Source organism: Schistocerca gregaria, chromosome 5, assembly GCF_023897955.1.
Source record: "Schistocerca gregaria isolate iqSchGreg1 chromosome 5, iqSchGreg1.2, whole genome shotgun sequence".
NCBI lineage: Eukaryota > Metazoa > Arthropoda > Insecta > Orthoptera > Acrididae > Schistocerca > Schistocerca gregaria.
The window spans coordinates 543,308,619-543,324,320 of NC_064924.1; the positions used below are offsets into that span (position 1 = coordinate 543,308,619).

The 15,702-nt window shown below is 39.4% G+C and overlaps 1 protein-coding gene across 1 annotated transcript in view; it reads left to right on the forward strand.

Moving 5' to 3' along the window:
- Positions 1-15,702, forward strand: part of LOC126272071 (vacuolar protein sorting-associated protein 52 homolog) — a 106,823-nt gene that overhangs the window by 18,338 nt on the left and 72,783 nt on the right. The window contains exons 2-3 of the mRNA XM_049974617.1: positions 1,989-2,237; positions 15,426-15,601. Coding sequence (XP_049830574.1) covers positions 2,001-2,237; positions 15,426-15,601 — 413 coding nt within the window. The 5' untranslated portion in view covers positions 1,989-2,000. The remainder of the gene's footprint in view (positions 1-1,988; positions 2,238-15,425; positions 15,602-15,702) is intronic.

Sequence of the window (15,702 nt, forward strand, 5' to 3'; positions counted from 1 at the left end):
TCCGCCACTCCCATCACACTACCCCTCCCCCTCCCTGCCTCCTTCTTACCCCCACCCACTCGCCACTCCGATCATGCACTGGTGCTGTTGTTCAGTGTGGTCTCAGCTCTCTGAGACTGCAGACGTGTGTGTGTGTGTGTGTGTGTGTGTGTGTGTGTGTGTTTTTATTGTGCCTATCACGACTTAGCATCTTTGCTGTATGGTGAGTAGCAACTTTCCTTCACTCGTATTTACACTTCAGTTTATTTGGTTTTTGTCCATCCAGTAATTGTCTTCACTATTCTAAAATACAAAATCTCGTTAGTTAATTCTATAGTTACATTACTAATTTGCACTCCTTTCCTCCCAGCATGTTGATTATATACACTCCTGGAAATAGAAATAAGAACACCGTGAATTCATTGTCCCAGGAAGGGGAAACTTTATTGACACATTCCTGGGGTCAGATACATCACATGATCACACTGACAGAACCACAGGCATATTGACACAGGCAACAGAGCATGCACAATGTAGGCACTAGTACAGTGTATATCCACCTTTCGCAGCAATGCAGGCTGCTATTCTCCCACGGAGATGATCGTAGAGATGCTGGATGTAGTCCTGTGGAACGGCTTGCCATGCCATTTCCACCTGGTGCCTCAGTTGGACCAGCGTTTGTGCTGGACGTGCAGACCACGTGAGACGACGCTTCATCCAGTCCCAAACATGCTCAATGGGGGACAGATCCGGAGATCTTGCTGGCCAGGGTAGTTGACTTACACCTTCTAGAGCATGTTGGGTGGCACGGGATACATGCGGACGTGCATTGTCCTGTTGGAACAGCAAGTTCCTTTGCCGGTCTAGGAATGGTAGAACGATGGGTTCGATGACGGTTTGGATGTACCATGCACTATTCAGTGTCCCCTCGACGATCACCAGAGGTGTATGGCCAGTGTAGGAGATCGCTCCCCACACCATGATGCCGGGTGTTGGCCCTGTGTGCCTCTGTCGTATGCAGTCCTGATTGTGGCGCTCACCTGCACGGCACCAAACACGCATACGACCATCATTGGCACCAAGGCAGAAGCGACTCTCATCGCTGAAGACGACACGTCTCCATTCGCGCCTGTCGCGACACCACTGGAAGCGGGCTGCACGATGTTGGAGCATGAGCGGAAGACACCCTAACGGTGTGCGGGACCGTAGTCCAGCTTCATGGAGACGGTTGCGAATGGTCCTCGCCGATACCCCAGGAGCAACAGTGTCCCTAATTTGCTGGGAAGTGGCGGTGCGGTCCCCTACGGCACTGCGTAGGATCCTACGGTCTTGGCGTGCATCCGTGCGTTGCTGCGGTCCGGTCCCAGGTCGACGGGCACGTGCACCTTCCGCCGACCACTGGCGACATCGATATACTGTGGAGACCTCACGCCCCACGTGTTGAGCAATTCGGCGGTACGTCCACCCGGCCTCCCGCATGCCCACTATACGCCCTCGCTCAAAGTCCGTCAACTGCACATACGGTTCACGTCCACGCTGTCGCGGCATGCTACCAGTGTTAAAGACTGCGATGGAGCTCCGTATGCCCCGGCAAACTGGCTGACACTGACGGCGGCGGTGCACAAATGCTGTGCAGCTAGCGCCATTTGATGGCCAACACCGCGGTTCCTGGTGTGTCGGTTGTGCCGTGCGTGTGATCATTGCTTGTACAGCCCTCTCGCAGTGTCCGGAGCAAGTATGGTGGGTCTGACACACCGGTGTCAATGTGTTCTTTTTTCCATTTCCAGGAGTGTATTATATTGAGAGCTTGGGACTTTTGTCATTTTTGGGTGTTGGTACTGGTCACAGACAAACACCACACTGAAAATTTCATTGGACATTCATCTAGTCTATGTGATTTATACCTTTCATTTTTGATTATATGTTGTTGGATTTTACTGTAGTTATCTGAACCAAGGGAAGGGCTGATGATTTCATAATTAGTTAATAGGTTTAAATTTTGCTTTTAGAGTTTGATCAAGATGGTTGAAGCTGGACTGATGTTTGAAGATAATTTGGATGACCATCTTGAACAAAATCTCCAGGCAGATGTTGTTCAAGAAGTGCTCAAAACTGGAACTGACCTACGGCAGTATTCAAAACAGATTGAAAGGAAGTTGAAAGACGCTGAAAACAAATCAATTCAGGATTATATAAAAGAGAGTCAGAACATTGCTAGTCTTCATAATCAAATATCAGCATGTGATAATATATTAGAGGTAAGTCCACTTTGCAGTATCCTGCAACTAATACTACAAAAATACTTGAATGTGGTGACACGCTGACAAGAGTTAAGTTAGGTTTAGTCATATGGATAAAAAGGAATATTCAATATGAGTTGTTTGTCGGCTTTGAGCAGTGACATAGGAAACATGTGACAAATTCCATAAACAACATGGCAACTGTAACGTGATATCAGTGGTGATTTTTTATTTTTATCCCCCCCCCCCCCCTCCCAAGTGGTCTAAGCTACAGACCAGTCTGACACCACAACCATTTGATGTCACAGCAGCCATTAACAAAGTTTATGACTCGTATCAAATATTCCTCTTGACCCAGTCGTGTTTGTATGGGGCAGTCACGTCCAGACTGTAATGTTAAGAAACCTGAGGCAACATAATATAGTGGAATATCTATGTTGTTACTATGAATTTCATTCAAACTGCGCAAATTGTAGAGAAACCCACATGACATATGTATTTAAAATGTTTGCAGATAATAAATAACAATTGGAGTAGTGTGAGGTTGTCCATAAAATAAAGTTGTTCACTGTTACATAGAATGGGTATTATGACTCAGTGCTTGCAATAACTGACTGAAAGACTGGGTTGTGAAGATAATTTTGTAGAAATTGTTTCTATTCAAACATTTATCCCATGAAAAGAGCTCAAAATGCTCATCTAGTATGAAAATCATAACACATATTGCCTCAGTTAGTGTTTGGTACTCCTCTTGAAAATTGGTTATAAATTTGAAAACTCTTAATGTTTTGACCTACAGGATTCATAGACTTTAATTTGTTTGAGTATATCACAAGTTAATGCACTGCTCTGCAAACCTTAAGGATGTGATAGATAAAATAATACAACATATTAACAACTCAGTACTAATGAATGGAAGGACAAGATAGATAAAGCAATAAAGCATATTAACAACTCAATGGAAAAGATTGAAAGTGCAGGAATATGTTGCCAGAGATATCCCAGTTAGGCATGGAAAACCAGGCATCACTCGGTGTGAAGGTAGTGTGACTATAGCACCAGTTCGGACTGCTCCCACAACACAAGGCTGTTGAAGAAATGGGAAAAGACAATGTGTGTCAGTGAGCAGTTACAATGCACTGTGGTGGTGTTCTTTACAACATAACTTGGAGGCAACATTTGGATATCTTCATGTGAGGAAGGATCAACAGGAAAATGGAAAAAGGACAAAGTGTGATTACTGTAGCCCAAGGGCATTGTTACACGAGTGAGGAGCATTCAGAACTTCAGGCACTGCTCCCCGAAGAAGAGGAGGTAGTCAATCAGGGTCAGCTACAGGAGCAGATGACCACTACATTGTTCAACCCAGGTATAAATGGACCCACATGAAACAGAGGATGCAGTTAACAGGACTGCAATGCACACAATCTCGTGCTTCACAGTAGCAAAGCAACTGCATGGGGGTGGTCTCTTTGCTGGACAACTGCTATGTTGTGTTCTGTTGACACCTGCACAGTTGGTCACACTATTTACGACAGTGCCAAGAGCATAGGGGTCAGGCCTATGAGATGTGGGGTCACTTGTGTTTCTCAGATGAAAGCAGAATAACTCTGAGTAGCGATTCTGGATACACATTTGTATGGCAAGAGGTGGATCCAGGAATGTTGTCAAACTTGAGATTTCTTTTGTGGTCCAGGTGTTGTGGTGAGAGGCATAATGTTGCATGGGCTTACTGACCTCAGAATCTTTGAACACTTGACTCTTAATGGTCGATGCTATTGTGATACTGTACTCCTTCCCCATGTGTGTCTTTTCAAGGGTGCATTCAGCCCTGAATTTTCTTTGGGGTAACAGTGTGTGACCTTGTTGAATGGCGCATGTGGAGAAGCTGTTAGGGGAACGAGTTGGCCTGCCGACCCCCCCTGCCCCCGACTTAAATTCCATTGAGCATGTGTGGGATGCTTTGGGGAGACATATTACAGCAAGTCCATCCACATGCACTAATGACCACCCAGCACTCATAAACCACACTGGTAGGGGAATGGAACTCCCTTCCACACACAGTCCTTCTAAACTTTGATGCCAGCTTGGGAGCATGTTGCAGAGCACGCATTGCTGTCCATGGTGGTCACACATATTATTAAGAACTATGTCACATCTTGTGTAATGGCCAGGAGATCGTGAAGTACAGAGAGTTCTGTGTGATTATTGTCTTTGAATAAAAGTCTTGTCTCTGTGTGTGTTTATTTCACTTACCTTCCGTACTATACCGCAGCAATTCTTTCTACGTACGGTCCATGTCTCATCGATCCATGTTACTTGGCCTTGACACATCATCCAAAAGTTGTTTTGTCATTAAGTTGTGCACAGCAGTGTAGTTTACATAAAGCCTGTAACTTTCATCATTAAAAGCTCATCAAATAACTGTGAAGAAATGTCTGATATTTTGGGTGTTACCAGAACTATTGAGAGCATGAATCAAGTACTGTAAAAAAAGTTCAACAGCTGTAGTGGGAATCATGATACACAGTGTGAACTGAAACAAAATTAATTGTTAGGAAATCAAAGGTAGTACCAAAAAATACAGTAAATAGTTCGAGTGGAGATAATGATACAGTACATACTTTTGAATCTACGTACTTTGCAGTAGTCAATTGAAAAGGATTTGATGAGAACAACTTATATTTATACATTCCAGACTAAGTCAGTACAGTATGTTAGTTGTGATGGATCTTTGCATAAACGCAAGTTGTGTGCTAATATCTCAAATCCACAAATGACACAACATAGCAAATCCACAAATGACACGACATCAGGGATGTGATCATGGGGCTTTGAAGGGCCAAGTCCATCTACACAACTAGTCCAAGCCACTTTAACATATATGGCAGAGAGTACCATTCATGAATGGCATGTGGGGAAATTCAGAAAGCCTACACATCAGCACAAGTTTCTCTATTTTACTATCACAGTCATTCCACAAGATAAATGTGGAATACACAATAAATTCCTTGATTTTACATTACAAAAAAACAAGCATTAACATGCAACAGTGGCACCTTAACATACAACAGTGGCACCCACTGCTTGCTTAACAAGAGCGAATTGAAAAAAGAAACTATTAAGTCTGGATGATGATGCGACTGTGAAAAGCAAGTATATCTGGGTCAAGTGGGATTTGTAGTACTAATGGTATTGGCGGCTGTGATGTCTCTTCTTGGTGTACATTTTGAATTGCATCTCTCTGTAGCACCATTTATTATCATATTTTCATTGGTCTTAAGACAAATTTAATTATCTTTTTAATTTTTGCTCTGTATGAGTCAGCTTCTACAGCTCAGTGGTCAGTGGATCTGGCTGCTATGTAGAGGGCCCGTGTTCACTCGATGTTACTGGCAAGTATTTTTTGTCGATGAGAAGACTGGCAAAGGATGCACTCAGCCTCCTGAGGTTAATTGGGGAGTTACTTAAATGAAAACTAGCAGCTCCAAGGTCAAGAAAGCTAACAATGGCTGGGAGAATGCTGTACTGACCCCACGCCACATCCAGTGATGCCATTGGCAGAGGATGACACTGCAGTCAGTCAGTGCAGAGGTTTGCTTGCCTTCACTTTGGATGTGTATGATAAAACACTATCTCTCCTGTTTCAGGAGCAATTATTTATTTGAAATATCAATCTTTTTTTCTTTACATTTTTATTTACATTACTATTTTTGTTTAATTTCTAACTTTTTTGTGGACCACAGTACAGCTGTAATGCAAAGTTCTTCTTGTTGTAACCATTGAAATTTACTTCATAGCTTAAGTCTATTTTCTGAAACTAGCTATGACTTACTTGCGATAAAAAAATTTTTAGTTCATGTCTTTCAAAGAAATATTTCTCTTATTTATATATCATCAGAACTAATTTGAAATGTTGTTTTCTGTACATTGTAAATTCTTGTAATCAAGACTGTTTGTGATATTTGTGTTTCTAAATCTTGTGACTATGTAGTTTATATTGTTTGTCACATTTACTACATCACTGGTCAAAGCCAGTGGTTAGTGTTGTAATTTTCTCTTAATCCATTCATCTGAAAAGCAAACTCTTTTCATGTTAAATGACTTTTGTTTCATGTTGAAAAAAAATTAGAGGACTTACTATTTTGTATTAACAGATTTATGGAGTAAAGCATTTTCATGTTGAACATCTTTCACTGTGTGCTGAACAATGAGAGTCCTATAACAGCCTTTTGTGGCGCATGCTGCTTAGAGATTTGATGATTTATCTCATTTAAGAATGATGTTTTCAATTCTGTTTGCTAGGAGATCATTAATCCATTCAGAGTTGACTCAAAATTCTGTTAGCTTGTGTTTTGTTCACTAGGCTAAAGTGCACAACTACATCAAACGCCTTTCATAAAACTAGGAACATGACTTCAAGCTGGGTGCTTCTACCTACTTTTTTCTGGATATTGTGTACAAGCTCTTTGCGGAACATTTGATGATTTTGTGATGACTTTCCTGCTTTCTTTATTTCTTTGTTTGTTGTCCTCGGTGTCGACATACTGGCTGAAAAAATAGGGGTTGGAACTGCAACTACTGTCTACTGTAAATGATGTAGCCGACAAAAGCACAGTTGCATTTCACAGTCTTTTACTTTCATTGTTCACAACCCCCCAACAGTTACATAAGGCCAGTGCACTATTGTTTAACTTTCAATAAGCCTCATTAATAGTATGCAGGCAAACATCCACATACTGCTAAAACAGTTTACTGATGAACATTTACGAGCAGTATAAACCTAACCACAAAGTTCAAACAAATGGCGTAATTGTGTAGCACTTACTTCACTGTTCATTTGATGAATTGTTGTCGTTCTAACCAGCACAGGTTCCTTGTCTGAAACTTGGCCGTGGATTGAGTGTCTCTGGACCAACAATCGGGTCCTCACAATAATAAGTGCTGACACTTCACATTATTCAAAGTTTAATTTACAGAAATTACAATTAAAAATTAACTCGTTGTTGTTGTGGTGGTCTTCAGTCCAGAGACTGGTTTGATGCAGCTTTCCATGCTACTCTATCCTTTGCAAGCTTCTTCATCTCCCAGTATGTAATGCAACCTACATCCTTCCGAATCTGTGTAGTGTATTCATCTCTTGGTCTCCCTCTAAGATTTTTACCCTCCATGCTGTCCTCCAATGCTAAATTGGTGATCCCTTGATGTCTCAGAATATGCCCTACCAACCGCTCCCTTCTTCTAGTCAAGTTGGGCCACAAATTTCTCTTCTCCCCAAATCTATTCAATCTATTCAGTACCTCCTCATTAGTTATGTGATCTACCCATCTAATCATCAGCATTCTTCTGTAGCACCACATTTCAAAAGCTTCTATTCTCTTCTTGTCTAAACTAATTATCGTCCACGTTTCACTTCCATACATGGCTACACTCCATACAAATACTTTCAGTAACGATTTCGAGACACTTAAATCTATACTCGATGTTAACAAATTTCTCTTCTTCAGAAATGCTTTCCTTGTCATTGCCAGTCTACATTTTATATCCTCTCTACTTCAACCATCATCAGTCATTTTGCTCCCCAAATAGCAAAAATCCTTCACTACTTTAAGCATATCATTTGCTAATCTAATTCCCAATCACCAATTTAATTCGACTACATTCCATTATCCTTATTTTGCTTATGTTGATGTTCATCTTATATCTTCCTTTCAAGACACTGTCCATTCCGTTCAGCTGCTCTTCCAGGTCCTTTGCTATCTCTGACAGGATTACAATGTCATCGGCGAACCTCAAAGTTTTTATTTCTTCTCCATGGATTTTAATACCTAATCTGAATTTTTCTTTTGTTTCCTTTACTGCTTCCTCAATATACAGATTGAATAACATCGGGGAGAGGCTACAACCCTGTCTCACTCCCTTCCCAACCACTGCTTCCCTTTCGTGCCTCTCGACTCTTATAACTGTCATCTGGTTTCTGTACAAACTGTAAATAGCCTTTCACTCCCTGTATTTTACCCCTGCCACCCTCAGAATTTGAAAGAGAGTATTCCAGTCAACATTGTCAAAAGCTTTTTCTAAGTCTACAAATGCTAGAAATGTAGGTTTGCCTTTCCTTAATCTAGCTTCTGAGGTAAGCCATAGGGTCAGTATTGCCTCACCTGTTCCAGCATTTCTACGGAATCCAAATTGATCTTCCCCGAGGTCAGCTTCTACCAGTTTTTCCATTCGTCTGTAAAGAATTCGTGTTAGTATTTTGTAGCTGTGACTTATTAAACTGATGGTTCGGTATTTTTCACATCTTTTTTCACATACCTGCTTTCTTTGGGATTGGAATTATTATATTCTTCTTGAAGTCTGAGGGTATTTCGCCTGTCTAATACATCTTCCTCACTAGATGGTTTATTTCGCCTTTCTAATACATCTTCCTCACTAGATGGTAGAGTTTTGTTAGGCCTGGCTCTCCCAAGGCCGTGAGTAGTTCTAATGGAATGTTATCTACTCCCAGGGCCTTGTTTCAACGTAGGTCTTTCAGTGCTCTGTCATGCAGTATTGTATCTCCCTCTTCATCTTCATCTACATCCTCTTCCATTTCCTCAATAACATCGCCCTTGTATAGACCCCCTATATACTCCTTCCACCTTTCTGCTTTCCTTTCTTTGCTTAGAACGGGGTTTCCATCTGAGCTCTTGTTATTCATGCAAGTGGTTCTCTTTTTTCCAAAGGTTTCTTCGATTTTCCTGTAGGCAGTATCTATCTTACCCCTAGTGATACGCACCTCTACATCCTTACATTTGTCCTTTAGCCATACCTGCTTAGCCATTTTGCACTTTCTGTCGATCTCATGTTTGAGATGTTTGTATTCCTTTTGGCCTGCTTCATTTACTGCATTTTTATATTTTCTCCTTTCATCAATTAAATTCAATATGTCTTCTGTTACCCAAGGATTTCTACTAGCCCTCGTCTTTTTACCTACTTGATCCTCTGCTGCCTTCACTACTTCATCCCTCAAAGCTACCCATTCTTCTTCTACTGTATTTCTTTCCTCCATTCCTGTCAATTGTTCCCTTTTGCTCTCCCTGAAACTCTGTACAACCTCTGGTTTAGTCAGTTTATCCAGGTCCCATCACCTTAACTTCCCGCCTTTTTGCAGTTTATTCAGTTTTAATCTACAGTTTATAACCAATAGATTGTGATCAGAGTCGACATATGCCCCTGGAAATGTCTTACAGTTTAAAACCTGGTTCCTAAATCTCTGTCTTACCATTATGTAATCTATCTGATACCTTCTAGTATCTCCAGGCTTCTTCCATGTATACAACCTTCTTTTATGATTCTTGAACCAAGTGTTAGCTATTATTAAATTGTGCTCTGTGTAAAATTCTACCAGGTATCTTCCTCTTTCATTCCTTACTCGCATTCCATGTTCACCTACTACATTTCCTTCTCTTTCTTTTCCTACTATCAAGTTCCAGTCACCCATGACTATTAAATTTTCGTCTCCCTTCACTATCTTAATAATTTACTTTATCTCATCATACATTTAATCAATTTCATCATCATCTGCATAGCTAGTTGGCATATAAACTCATACTACTGTGGTAGGCGAGGGCTTCGTATATATCTTGGCCACAATAATGCGTTCACTATGTTGTTTGTAGTAGTTTACCCGCATTCTTATTTTCCTATTCATTATTAAACCTTCTCCTGCCATACCCCTATTCGATTTTTTATTTATAACCCTGTATTCACCTGACCAGAAGTCTTGTTCCTCCTGCCACCGAACTTCACTAATTCCCACTATATCTAACTTTAACCAATCCATTTCACTTTTAAATTTTCTAACCTAGCTGCCTGATTAAGGGATCTGATATTCCACGCTCGATTCGTAGAACACCAATTTTCTTTCTCCTGGTAAATACGTCCTCCTGAGTAGTCCCTGCCCGGAGATCCCAATGGGGTACTATTTTACCTCCGGAATATTTTACCCAAGAGGACACCATCATCATTTAACCATACAGTATAGCTGCATGCCCTCGGGAAAAATTATGACTATAGTTTCCCCTTGCTTTCAGCCATTTGCAGCGCCAGCACAGCAAGGCTGTTTTGGTTAGTGTTACAAGGCCAAATCAGTCAATCATCCAGACTGTTGCCCCTGCAACAGCTGAAAAGACTACTGCCCCTCTTGAGGAACCACACATTTGTCGGGACTCTCAACAGGTACCCCTCCATTTCGGTTGCGCATATGGTATAACTATCTGTATCGCTGAGGCACGCAAGCCTCCCCACCAACAGCAAGGTCTGTGGTTCGTTGGGGGACTTAATTCATTAAATTAACTGAATACATCGAAAAGACTCCGTCTTTTTAACAGTTTCTTCTATTACAAGGGTTAGGCCAAATCATTTGTTTAAATAATGAAATTAATAAATATAAGTGTGCGAACAATACTTTGGACAAAACTGTTAGTTACTTTGCAATTAAGAGCCGGCATCGCTAGAATGTTTACGAATAGAGCCAAATACATCCTTTACGAATACTATTAGTTGTTCCTCCAAATGTTTATAATTAGTACATAATTTATATTTGTTTATACATCAACAACAGAGTTTGTTACAAAACAGTTGCTGATTTCACCATATAACAAAAGATACCACCTAGGAATAGTCTAAATAAATTATAAAATCAATTACATACCTAAAACTAGGCACAAAATTAGATCTGGTGTTATACTCTTTAAAACTGAGGGCAAATCTTTCTCTTATGAAAATGCAGATTATACTCGTGTATGTAAATGGTAATTATTCAGAAATGATAAAAATGAATTTAAAGGAGGCAGATAGCAAAACAAGAAGGGAAATAAAAATATCCTAGCTTGCTTTGTCACAATTTCTTTAGGGGTGAATATTAGCTACCAAAAATGATTATTTGGTAATAAGAAATGTATTTCATAAGACTGACAAATAGCTGTGAGTGGTATAAGTCTATAGTTATGCACATCTGATATTGACAGATCTTGAAATGACCCGCAGCTTTTCTCACCTTACTCGGAACACACGGTGGCACCAGTAGCCCACAATAAAGTAATTCTCAAGGTGAAGCAAATTCTTTTATGCCCTGTGTGTGTAGAATTGAACAGGTGTTCCACCAGATTTATTGACTTATTGTCTGTTGGGCCATCTTCATTGGTTTTCCTTTCTGTGTTCACTTATCTCAACATCTGTCATTTTGGTGTCCATGCAATGAGTGAAAACAGGAATGGCATTATGATCGGAAACAGTTAATTGGTTGTTTGCGTCATCCTCTGTCTCAGCAGTAGTTAAATCACTGAGCTCCTGGACCGATGTCTTTGCCCTGTTTACTGAGTTAACATAAAATGCAAACTTCTTACGACTTATCACCAGATCAGTAAAAAGAATTTCACTTTTGGATTCATGAAAGTTTGCATATGATACTCTACTTATGTTCATTTTTGCTTCATTTAAATCTGTAATGAAGTAGCCTATTTTATACTTCTGGCATTCTAACTCAGCTAGTGAACCACAATAGATCTTTTCCATATCTAATAAACTTGCTTGTCATGTTGTACAACACTTGGGAATTTGTCATAGGTGCACCACATTATCAATGAAAGAGAGAACTGTATGTTGCTGAATGCTCTGAAATCTTTCCCTATCTTTCTTAACATTCGATTTAACCCATCCAGTAACTGACAATACAACAGCATAGGAGTTCCTGATGTCTTCTTCTACACTAACTTAATTGCAACGTTTTGGTCTGTTTGTTATCAGGAGATCAAAGAAGTTGCCTTCACGAGCCAGTTATCTTAGTAATTTCTGAATGTACTTAATACATTGTACTGCAAAGGCACCTCAAACATCACCGAGACTGCAGGATGTGGAATGAAGGAGGTTAGCTCATTTCTAGTTAAAGACTAACAGCGAAAATGTGCAGAGGCATCCAGGCAGTGGTCTTGATGTGTTTAAGTGGAGAAATATGCTTCACAAATTGAAACCTGATGGTACCATCTGCATTTAACTGTTGTACAACTCCGAGATAGTACTGATTCCCATGGATCATGTTGATACGACTCATAGGTAACTGAAGGAAGATGGATTGTGTGTGTAGAGAGATTGTCCAAAAGATGTTCCCCCCCTTCCCAAGACTCAGAGAATATATTTTCAGTCTCCTTATCGTAAGTAATAAACCTCTATTTTCTATCACAAAAGAATGGTCTTCTCTTCATATGTGTAGACCTGTGGGAATTCAGTTTGACCCACATTATGTTTATCCCTTTATGCAAGCTGGCTGGTTTTATATACAGGCATGAATATCATTTGAGACATGCGTCATTCTATTTATGGTACCCTCACATTATATCATGTAGCATGTAATGTGGAAGATTGAACATTATGTGAAGTGATTTGTACAAATAACTCATCTGCCCATGGCAGTAAATGTTACGGCCAAGTTTTCTGAGTAGGCTGAAATGAAGCTGATCCGTTATGCAGAGACATATGACTTAAATCCCATCATTAACATGTGGACGAGGTGGAGCAGCTCATAAGGTATGTTATCTTCTGTAAAAATCACTGAACCTCTTGGATTTTTTACATGTTGTTGTTGGGAGATGTTAGTGCTGAATAGGGTCTATTTAACTAATCTGGATACATTAGTGCCAGATCAGTTGTGTGATGTAGCTTGTACTTTTGATGCTTGGACAAGATTACTGCCCAAAGTCCAAACCAGTAAGCATGGTGTAATAACACCAACTAGTGCAAAATTTGTTACTCTAGAATTCTTTGTAGTATTCATTTGATGGCAATTATATAGATATGATGTGTAAACAAAGAAGAAACTAATTTCCTGTAGTTGTATCTAATGCCAGTCCTCGTCATAAGCTCAGTGCTTATGTCTTCTTATATTTTATTTATTTATTTATTACTTGTCATTAGCCAACATTTGTTGAAATAGACAGTTTTGACATTACATTTGATAGTGAATCTAAAATTGGGAAACTATGTACATTCAGATTACTTTACATGAGGATAAAGAGTTATTCTCTACATTCCAATTCCTTAACATCATAGTTACTCTCTACTACATTCCAATTCCCTAACATCATAGTTACACTCTATTACATTCCAATTCCTTTACATCATAGTTACTCTCACTCTCTACTACATCCTAATTCCTTTTTTTATGACAAGAAGACACATTTCTATATACAGAGAAGGTAATGTTAAGATGTTAAGTTCCTTAAAGTGCTTTCAACATGATTCTTGGCTTTTAATACCTGTAATTGCTCTAATTGCTTTCTTCTGCCACATGAACACTGTCTGAGCACCAGTTGAGTTGCCCCATAATTTTATTCCGTACTGTAAGTGAGATTCAAAGAAGGCATAATAAGAAGATAAAAGTTGTTTTCTGCTAACTAATGTTTTTAGTTTCCTTAGCAAAAAGACTACTCTAGATAGTCTGGTACATAACAGTTCCGTGTGGGTGTTCCATGTTAATTTCGGGTACAGGTGGATTCCTACAAGTTTTACAGAGTCACACTCATTAAATTTTCCTGTAGATTGTGCAAGAAGAAATACATAGTTTCAGTCTTGCTACTGTTGAGTATCAGCTTGTTACTGTGGAGCCATATGGTAGACTTTTCAAGCATTTGTTTCTTCACTTCCTCCAATTTGTTATCTGAGGTAATCAGGGTTGTGTCGTCAGCATATATAATTGACTTGTGAAGCATGAAAGTAGGCAAGTCATTCATGTATACCAGGAAGAGAAAAGGTCCAAGCACTGAGCCTTGTGGCACGCCTCTTACAACTGGTAGGGCATTTGATTGCTGGCAATTTACTATAACTACCTGAGTTCTGTTTGTCGGGTATGATCTGATTAATGCCAGTTCGTTATTTTTGATACCATAGCACTCTAGTTTATTTATTAGTATTTCATGGGATACAGTATCAAACGCTTTACTCGGAACTAGTAGTACAGCACAAGTGATGGAATTGTTCTCGAAGCCATCAAGTATGTCTGTCACAAGAGTTTCTACTGCATTTATTGTAGACAATCCTAGTCTAAAACCAAAGAGCGAGGAGGAAAAAAGATTTTGCACTTCAAAGGAACAGGCTGTACAAATACATTCTTTAATTGTGCATCAGTTTAGCGCACTCGCTTTCACAGGAATGATCAAATATGCATGGTGTGCAGCAAAGTTGATCAGGAAAGGAACAATCTTTTTGAATCCAATGAAATGTGTTTTCTGGTATCCTTTCTGAAAAATCCATATTCCTTTAACAGAATAGATGTCATTAAATCTGTGTGGTGCTCCAAGGTTTTGTGTTTCAGTTGCTTGTACTACAAATGCCATCCAAAATCCTGTTCTGCACAACAAGCAGTAGTCAGTAAGGTGATACCTAACTCGGTCTGGAAGTCAATTGTGTGAACTGATTATAATAAAACAGCGGAAATGATCAATCTTCTCATTGATCCTATGCTGCCCAAAATAATAAACATTTTAATAATACTCATGAAGTACTATGTAAATGAGAAATTAATCATTTTGAGTGTTCATATCTCATAGGCCATACATGCATAAGTACAATTAACTGAAGGGCAAGGGAAAAATAGTTACTAAAATGTATAGGACAATAGCAAGTGAAAGAGCATCAACTTGCTATGTTTCAGGCATTTCATTTTATACTGAATTCTCGGGTATCAGATGTCTCTGTAATCCTGACATCTATGTATTTTCACTAATCTCATCATTTCTGTCACATTTATCCATTCTTAATGTTGTATTTTTCGCAATCATTGAAGCATTTTTCATTTGGGTGGCCACAGTGACTGTAGTTACATTTCAATTACTAGAAGTATTACCTTTAGTAAATGGTGCATTATGTCGAACTTCTGATGCACTATTAGTATCTCACTTGACCTATAGTTTGCTTTTTCATCACTATACCAATTGTGCATGTATTTTATTACTTTTATGTAACTGTAATTTTCTAACAATTGTTGATGAGAGCAGCAGCAGATTTAGCTTGCTTCCCCATATGTGTTTCTGTGATTTCCTAATTTTTTTCTGTTGGGTTATGTCACAACCAGGCACTTACTTTGCATATTACATAGTATTTATCTTTAGCCTAAATTTTTGTTTTTATGTTGTATTGCAAAACTCGAACGGTGTATTTTCTGTATTTCAGCGCATGGAATCAATGCTGTTGAGCTTCCAGTCAGATTTGGGAAGCATCAGCAGTGAGATACTGTTCCTACAGAGGAAATCAGTTGCAATGAGCCAGCAGCTTCATAATCGTCAGGCTGTGAGGGCACCACTAAGTCAGTTCATAGATGAGATGGCTGTTTCTGAAACATTAATAAAGTAGGTGTCTCATCAGAAATAAGCTTAAATTCAATTTTAATTTTAGAATGTAATGAACGTGAAAGAATGTCCAGGAGATGCTACTTCAGTTCCCAAAGGAA